At 48.4% G+C, this 8,976-nt stretch overlaps 1 protein-coding gene across 1 annotated transcript; it reads right to left on the bottom strand.

Annotated features, from left to right (window-relative positions):
• Positions 1–6,012: 6,012 nt before the first annotated feature.
• On the bottom strand, positions 6,013–6,492 carry LOC147958511 (uncharacterized). Its single transcript, XM_087532172.1, has one exon. It carries the CDS (start codon positions 6,490–6,492, stop codon positions 6,013–6,015), a length of 480 nt encoding a protein of 159 aa, XP_087388298.1.
• Between the last annotated feature and the right edge of the window lie 2,484 nt (positions 6,493–8,976).

Genomic DNA, 8,976 nt, shown 5'->3' with positions numbered 1-8,976 from the left:
TGCTTTGATGTTTGGTTGTGGGGGGTCTGAGGCCTCGTCATCGAATTCGGGTAGCAGCTTCCGCTTCGGGTAGCTCTTGGAGGGGCGATCATCGCTGTACCTTGCTGTTGTGTTGAGTATTTTACTCCATCTAATTTGGAGTGTGTCTTGAGCGGCCTTGAGCCTTCGCTACTGCTTTTTAAGACTCCTCGCGGTGGCAACAAGCCTTTTACGGGCATTCTGCTGCTCCGGGTGTCTGTTCGGCGTTATGTTGTCCGGACCATTATCCTTGATGGGGTTTGTTTGTTCGGTTTGATTATCCGGATTGCCATTGTCCGGCAGCGGTTCGCCTTGCTCCAGCGCTGGGTCTGTGTGATCATTATTTTTGTCGAGGCGGGATTTGGGGCGGCGCTTACGCCGCCGTTTTGACTGCTTTTCGAGGGAACAAGCCTTCGGTGCGTCCTTCCGCTCCTTGTCGTCATCTTTAGGTGCGTCCACCATGTATACGTCATATGACGAGGTGGCATTCCAGGGCCCAGTAGGCGCTGGTCTTCATCGTCTCCTTCATCGGCGTCCATACCGTCGATGTCTTCGTAGTCGAAGTCGAGCATGTCGGTTAAATCATCGACAATGGCTACAAAGTGGGTGGTGGGTGGGCTTTGAATTTCTTCATCGTCCGAATCCCAACCTTGTTGACCGTAGTCCGGCTAGGACTCTCCTGATAAAGAGAGAGACTTCAGTGTCTTCGGAATATCGCCGAAAGGCGAGTGCTGAAAGATGTCCGCGGCAGTAAACTCCATGATCGGCGCCCAATCGGATTCGATCGGCAGGGGCACGGAGGGTTCGGAGTCCGGAGAGGAATCCGGCTCCTTGGAGTCACGAGTCTCGCGGAGTGCGGGGCTGGTGTTTGGCTCAATCACCGTTGGGATCGCAGCCCCCGAGGCAGCGTCCAACCGCCCATCCTTGATTGGCGCAGTTGGCTCCGAATTAAGGGTCGAAGCCGATGCGGGTGCGGCCTCCAGGGCACTGTCCGGCGGCAGAGCTAGATCATGCTCATCGGGACAGTGCGGCGCGCTCGGTAGTGGCTCGAATCCGTCAAAGATCAAGTCCCCGCGGACGTCAGCTGTGTAGTTTAAACTTCCAAATCTGACCTGATGGCCAGGGGCGTAGCTTTCGATCTGCTCCAGATGGCCAAGTGAATTGGCCCGTAGTGCGAAGCCGCCGAAGACGAAGATCTGTCCGGGGAGGAAAGTCTCACCCTGGACTGCATCGCCATTGACAATCGTAGGAGCCATCAAGCCTGACGGTGACGACATAGAGGAACTCTTAATGAAAGCACCAATGTCGGTGTCAAAACCGGCGGATCTAGGGTAGGGGGTCCCGAACTGTGCGTCTAGGCCGGATGGTAACATGAGGCAAGGGACACGAAGTTTTACCCAGGTTCGGGCCCTCTCGATGGAGGTAAAACCCTACATCCTGCTTGATTAATATTGATGATATGGGTAGTACAAGAGTAGATCTACCACGAGATCGGAGAGGCTAAACCCTAGAAGCTAGCCTATGGTATGATTGTTGTTGTCTATGTTGTCCTACGGACTAAAACCCTCCGGTTTATATAGACACCGGAGAGGGTTAGGGTTACACAAAGTCGGTTACAATGGTAGGAGATCTGTATATCCGTATCGCCAAGCTTGCCTTCCACGCCAAGGAAAGTCCTATCCGGACACGGGACGAAGTCTTCAATCTTGTATCTTCATAGTCCGGGAGTCCGGCAGAAGGTATAGTCTGGCTATCCGAACACCCCCTAATCCAGGACTCCCTCAGCCCTCCTGCCTGGGCTCCGCGCACAGGCCACGTGAAGGCCCATCTGTCCCGATTCTGGATTGAACTGGGACTAAAGGGCCAGGACATTAGTACCGACCCTTTAGTCCCGGTTCAGGAACCGGGACAAAAGGCCCTTACGAACCGGGACAACAGGCCATTTTTCTACTAGTGATACATAGTGCAATATGGTCAGAGCATGTATAGTCACCTCATACCAGGACACGCTACTCACAGCAACTCCAACCAACTCTCTCGCCTCTTATCAGGCCAGCGCTCCCTCTCTGCTTCTCGTGATACCTATATCGCCGCCAGAGCGCATCAGTCACACCACACCGGGTGGTGGTTGCGCGGGTAGGTGCGCCAGTGCAGAATGTCGCTGCGGGAGGAACACCTGGGTGGGCTGGCAGAGGAGTTGTAGGCACTTAAGTCGCCAGAGTGCGTGAGATTGGTGAATCAGGAGTCACATGATAACTGGAAGAGGGTGAAGTGGTGGAGAGGATGCAGGGGCACCTGATGAGATACCCGGTGGTGGTGGGCGGCGACGGCACCTCCTGGCCGCTGATGGGGCACGAGTTCTGCCCCGACGTGGCCTACACACTGATCCCCTTGAGATCTAACATTATGTTTACACAAAAAAGGAAATGGGATTTGCAGCAATTGAAATAACCGTGGAAGGAGGAGCGGTCGGTGGCGCACTGTTTATGTCCAAAGTTGTCGCCGGCATGGTCACTATCGTCGTTGCTCGTCCTGGAGGCGCATAACAAGTGTTTTACGAAATGCATGTGCCAAATGTAAGTTTTAGTGAGTTAAGTTTAGGGGGTTGATTCGACACCGTAATTTTTTAGAGGAACAAACATACTCCTCTAAAGGATAGGAGGTTATTTTCTCCTCTAAATTATAAGGTATTGGATAGAGAAGCGAAAATTGCCTTTGGAGCTCGGCCTCCATGGAGGCATCCAAATTCAAATTTCATCAAATTTCATATTTTTACATTTCAAAAAATTATGAACAAAATATAGATATACATGAAGGCACGACACACATGTGTGTAAATTTTCAGGACAAAATTTGTTGAAATGAAGGTTGTGCAAAAAAGACAAATATGGGGCTTTTTAAACCAGAATACTATTCATCCTACCAGGCCATGAATTTGTCTTTTTATACAGGTTGCATTTCAATGTATTTCATCATGAATTTTAACTCACATACACATAACATCCTTGTTTACTTGCACAAATTTTTTCAGATTTTTTAAACTGAAATGTTTGATTTTTTTTAAAAGACCTCCATGGAGGCCGAGAGCCAAACGTCCGTTCTCTTAGAGAAGCTCTTACTAGTACTACTTACCTAGGAAGCACATATATTTTAATTGGTTTAGAGCAGATTGGGCATAGATCAAGAAGGCCATTGCCAGCAACTGGCAGACGAGTGATTCCTTAGGTTACCCGTCTAAAGAAACATAGTTGTATGGTCTTCTAAGTCGGGCATGTCAGACGTTGTACCTTCCGTCCTTCTTGTCCCCGTCCATGTTCAAGTGATCCTTAGAGGCACATGAATGAAGGCTTCCCAATTGTCATTGACAAATTCAAGCTGGCTACAGCGCGAGATGATGAGATTACCTCCTAGCAGAGAATAGGTCTAGGGTGTTTACCTCCACCACGAGGGGACTGAACTTGTATACTTTCTTGTTGTTGATGTATAATGTGTTGTCTAGTCTCTTCCATCAGATCGGTCTTTTGGTTGCATTGGTTAGAGCATGCACTTCTACATGGTATCAGAGCCAAGAGATCTTGAGTTCAAGACCCGGCTGGCGCAATTAAATTGTAGCCCACTTTCGGTCCATGTTTAGGTCTGAGGGAGCCACACGTGAGAGGGAGTGTTGACGTATACATAGTATCGAAGCCAAGAGGTCTTGAGTTCAAGACCGGACTAGCGCAATTAAATTGCAGCCCACTTTCAATCCACGTTTAGGCCTGAGAAAGCCACACGTGAGTGGGAGTGTTGACGTATAATGTGCTGCCTAGTCTCTTCCATCAGATCGATGTTTTGATTGCATTGGCTAGAGTATTCACTTCTACGCTTGTGCTACCCCCTGCGGCTCGCTAGATCATGTATCGTTTCTCTCCTCCATCTTACTTTCAGATTTTACACCACCAGATGGGAGCAGCGACAACGATGGGTCGGCGACTCGTTCTGACAACGGTAGTTGTTGTTGTACGGTACAAAAACTTTATGTTCGGGGTGATATGTACTTTCGGTAAACTTTAATAATAAATACAGATCTGGGTGTATATGTCTAAACTACATTCATGATATTTGCAAATTGAAGTACATTTCAAATTCTTGCAATTATAGTTTTGATATCGACTTCTACACAATGCATGCATGGCAAAGTACTAACATTAAACATGATGTCACAACCTTCGTTTCTTAAGGTGGCATCATACTAGCAATCATGTAATACAAATCATTCGATATTACCTCCATCTCGAAATTGTTACATAGCGCGTAGTTTAATTGGTTAGAGCAGATTGGGCATGGACCAAGAAAGCCATTGCCAGCAACTGGTCGACGAGTGGTTACTCGGGTTACCCATCCCAAGCGGGCCGGGGCCACTCGTATGCGTCCCGGGCAGGCAGGTGGAGCAGGGGGCACGCACGACGGCAGGTGGCGGGCAGCTCAGAAGCCGAATGCCAGGACGGGCACACGGCACGGAAGCGGGCAAAGTCGTCATCCTTGCCGATCCTGTCGGCGATCGCCGTTAAGAGCTCGGCCGGCAAGTCGGACCAGCTCATCGTGGTGTCCGTCCGTGCCGACAGCGGCAAGGCGTCGTCTTGGATTGGTCGAATGATGCACGGGGGCAGAAAGAACGGACCTAAATCGTGGCTCGCTTTGTTCGTTTCTCGTGGGACTCGCTCGGAGCTGCAAACCGAAGAGACGACTGCCATGTGAGTGTGCCACGCCGTGTTCATTAGAAGTTCATTGTCTGCATTTTTCCTAAACCAAATCACAAAGTTACGTGTCGACGCGCCGAGTGTTACATGTCGGATACTCGGCATACCCTAGTACAAGTCGAGGGTGCCCCAACGCTACCATCGATCTAGACCCTTCACCAGCTACACGACGGTCAGATTCATTTACATACATGTCAACATTCGTCCATGATTTTTGATTCGATCGAGTGATTAGTTGGTGATTAGGGTACGCGGTGAAAGATTTGGTCTGTTGGGAAGGGGAAGGCGAGTTTTGTCCAGCAAGGACAGCTGATTAGTGATGGTGCACCGATCCGCAATGAGCAGTGCTATACACACGATAGTGTGGGGACGATGTGTGCACGACAAGGCAATCAACTCCGTCTATTGCATGGCAACAGCAGGCAGCAGGCCGCTAAATGCGTATCGTGCACATATTTGTCGTCTATGAAGCAGTTCCGATCCGCAATAGTCTGTTCGGGTAGCAATTGATCCTGGGCTGCCGAAAGTACCTTTTGAGAGGTGCTCTGCTGCATGATCGATCAATGGTGGACGACCATTCTCTATTCTCCAAACGGTGTCCTATGCGGCCCTCTCGGTCCACCTCTTGGACCCCGTGCTCACCAATATTTGGGATTCTTGGGTACCAAAAAAGGTGATGATCTTCGGCTGGGTTCTTCACCTGGATCAACTAAATACGAGAGAAACTTGCACAAAAAAATGTTTTGGATTATGATACTTGCCCTCGCTGCTCCAACGCGATCGAGCCATCAAGGACATCCAACATCTATTCTTTAAAGCAATTTTAATGGGGCGATTCATTTCGTCCGCGGTCGTCCGTTTGGATCGGTGTAGACAAAAAAGCCGGCCCAACGCGTCGATCTAAATGGACGCGTGTCCGCTTTCTTCCGTCTGCCGACCCATTCTCGATCCATTTTTGAACCTGATTTGCGTCGGCGCAGACACAAGACGGACGCGCGCGCTCGCCCTCTTTTCTCACCGGACCCGCTGGTCGGTGGCACATTGGAATCACATCCTCGCCCGCCTGCTACGTCGCCGATCTCGCCCGCCATTTTTCCAGATAAAAATGGATATATAGATAATTCTAGCGTACACAGATAAAAAGAAAAGACCACTACTCGTCGATTTCTGACTCCGACTCGGTAATGTCCTCCTCCGATGTCTGAATGTAGGCGTCAGCATACGCCTCGTCTTCAAAGCCCCAATCCGCCGTTTCTCATAGCTTCAGTTTCAATTGAGCTGCCTGCTTCCGCGAACGCTTGTCCTCCCGATAGGCGGCTCGCTCCCTCCTCCTCGCGTCCCTCTGCGATCTCAATTGCTTGTAGAACTGGCGCTCGTCGACGATGTCCCGCGGGAAGCCTTCGCGCCACACCACCAAGGCTTCCACGTCCTTCTCTACAATGGCGAGGCGACGCTGCCGCCTCCGGTGGACACGACGATCCTCGTCGGTGAAAAGCCGCGGGAGAGGCGCCAGATCATGCACCCGCTGGCTCGACACGTTGGGAAAATTCATATCCCGACGAGGTCTCAGGAGGCGCCACGCCGCCGCGTCATGCGCGCGGGCCGCCTCCTCTGCGGTGTCGAAGGTGCCGAGGATGAGACGTTTCTCACGAAACCAGATCTCGACGGAGAAGGCGCCGGAGCAGCGCTCGCGGACTCCGCGAAAATCGTAAGCGCCCAGGCGGCGGATCGACATGGTGGCGCAGAGGCGGCGAGAGTGGGAGGCCGACAGAGTGTGAAGGGAGCGCCTTCTTTATAGCGAGCGCCTGCCGCGGCACTGGAGCGCCACACCAAAGCCAGCGCGCGCTAGGCCGCTTCCCCCCCCCCCCCCCCCCGCGCGCGAACCTTTCCCGCGCGCTGGAGCGCGAAAACCAAGGCGACGGCATAATGTTAAACGCGCGCGGTCATGAAATGGGTCGGCCTGTTGGGCGCACTGCCGACTCAAAACTAAAAGAGGATGGACGACGGGCGGGCGGTCGACCCAAACGGATAAAAATGCCGTCCGTTTGGGTCGGCCCGTTGGAGTTGCTCTTACCTGCCCAGCGGCTTGCAGGATCTGGCAGCCCATCGGCATTCAGCCACTCTCCCCGTCTCTTGGTGATGTTTGTCGCTCTCAGCTACCGGCTGCTCTACCCTTTTCTATTAGACCTTTCATATTCCTTCTCCTCCTTTAGGCTGGTCATAGTGGGAGTAATTTAGCGATTAATATAGCGCACTTCAAGAAATTTTTGCTTATGTGGCAAGTAGTTAATAAGAAATATTAACATAATATGTTATTGTAACAGAGCGTTTCCCAATACAAGATGAGTCTATAAGCTAATAAATGAAGCCATCTATAACACTACTACTATGTTACTTTGCACTATAAAAATAGTAATTTAGACTAGTGTCATATGCATGACACTAGTATAAATTACACCCCATTATGACCAGCCTTAGAAGATCTGGGATGCAACGAACAAAGAGGTCTTTCAAAACCTTAAAAGGGGACGCCGGCTTGTGGCGGATTAGACTTGCTAGATTTATGTGCCGGCAAAGGCACCAGCATGCATGTGTCACGTTACTAGGCTGACAACTGGCCAACATATTTCACTTTTCCAGGAAAATTAAGCAGCCATCGATCACGTATATACCAGGGTGCACCGGATGGAAGGGTGTTCCCAATGTAGGAAACTATTCGTTAATTTTAAAATGTTCATGAATGTTAAAAACGTTCAGAAATTTTAACAAGTTTGCAAAATTAATTCCTTAGTGAAATTTATTTTTTTGCGGTTGATCTTTAGTAAAATTTAAAATTTTCATGGATATAAAAAGGCGTTCAGAAATAAAAAGAAATAAAAAACCAAACAAAACCGAGTGAAAATAAAAACAGAAAAAAGGAAGAATAAAACCTGTGGAAAGCTACTGAAAACCGGTCTGAGAAGTTTACATGGGCCGGCCCACTGCTGGAAAGTAGCGAAAATTGGGAGGTGTGTGTCGCTTTCTACCAAATGAACACTTTTAGCTTGAAATAAACCACATAAACACTTATGTCAAGTGAAAAAAAACACAATTTGGCGCCTATAGCTCCGCTTTGCCTGTGCCGTTGGGGTGGCTCGTTTTAGTGTGCCGGCCCATTAAATTGGGTTTGAGAAGGTTCTACAGACTGGTATGAATGATTCTAGATCCTGTCGTGCGGTTTTTCCATTTTCTGTTTTTTTTTCATTTCTCAATTTTCTTCAAATTTTTATTTTTATTTTTAGAAATACACGTCTAGCTACTTTTTAAATAATTTTTAGAGATCTAAAAGTTCTTACATTAATTTATAGAGGGAGTATCAGATTTGTTGAGGAAGTATAAGAGATTTAACGGTACGGCCTTAAAAAACTGGATGAGTGGACTAAGTCTTGGGCGGCGGGGGACCTAGTTAAGTTTTCTATAAGGAGGCACTGGTGAAGTTTTTCTTAGGAAATTGAGCATATACTATTACTTTTTATCGCAGAAGAGATAAATATACGTACGCACATCCCACCAAAAAAATACATGTACACAGGCCGCCACTATACATACACCAAGTTCATCTCTTCAACAAGCATGATTGACAAAGGGCACCTATAAACATCCATACTAGGACAAAAACGTTCTTATGTTATGGGATGGAGGTAGTAGTGAATGTCACTATGTTGGTGAATGGAGCCGTGCACCCACAACTGCATCACCCCACGCTATAACACTAGTGCAATGTGTAGCATGTTGTAAATTACAACTACCATGTTCTAGAAGAACTTAGGGCAGATGCAAATCCCTTAATTCTCACGCAAGGAGGCAAATACCAACAATTAGGATAGAAGGGAGTAATGCAGTAGATATAATTTCTTTTCACGTTGATTCATGACTATATATATGCGAAGCTACTATGAGGTGTAGATAGTTTGCACCCCAATAGACATTGTACGCCTGAGTACAAATGAGTCAATGACTGTGTGACCCTCGTATATTGTTGGGTTGTTGAAACACCTCAAAGCACACTTCAGTTCATCTCCCTATAAACTGGGGAGAGAGATGATGAATTTAGTTGCTTTTTGATGGTATGTTGTCCATGCAAATATGTACTAGTGAAATATAAGTCTATTTTCGAATGCGATGAAAACCTTGCAACTATTTTCTTCTAGAACACATAGTAGGAGTAGGACTCGAAGGC

The sequence above is a fragment of the Triticum urartu genome, chromosome 7A, assembly GCF_056163025.1.
Source record: "Triticum urartu cultivar PI428250 chromosome 7A, HENAU_Tu73, whole genome shotgun sequence".
Lineage (NCBI taxonomy): Eukaryota > Viridiplantae > Streptophyta > Magnoliopsida > Poales > Poaceae > Triticum > Triticum urartu.
This window is presented reverse-complemented; position numbering and strand designations above follow the sequence as displayed.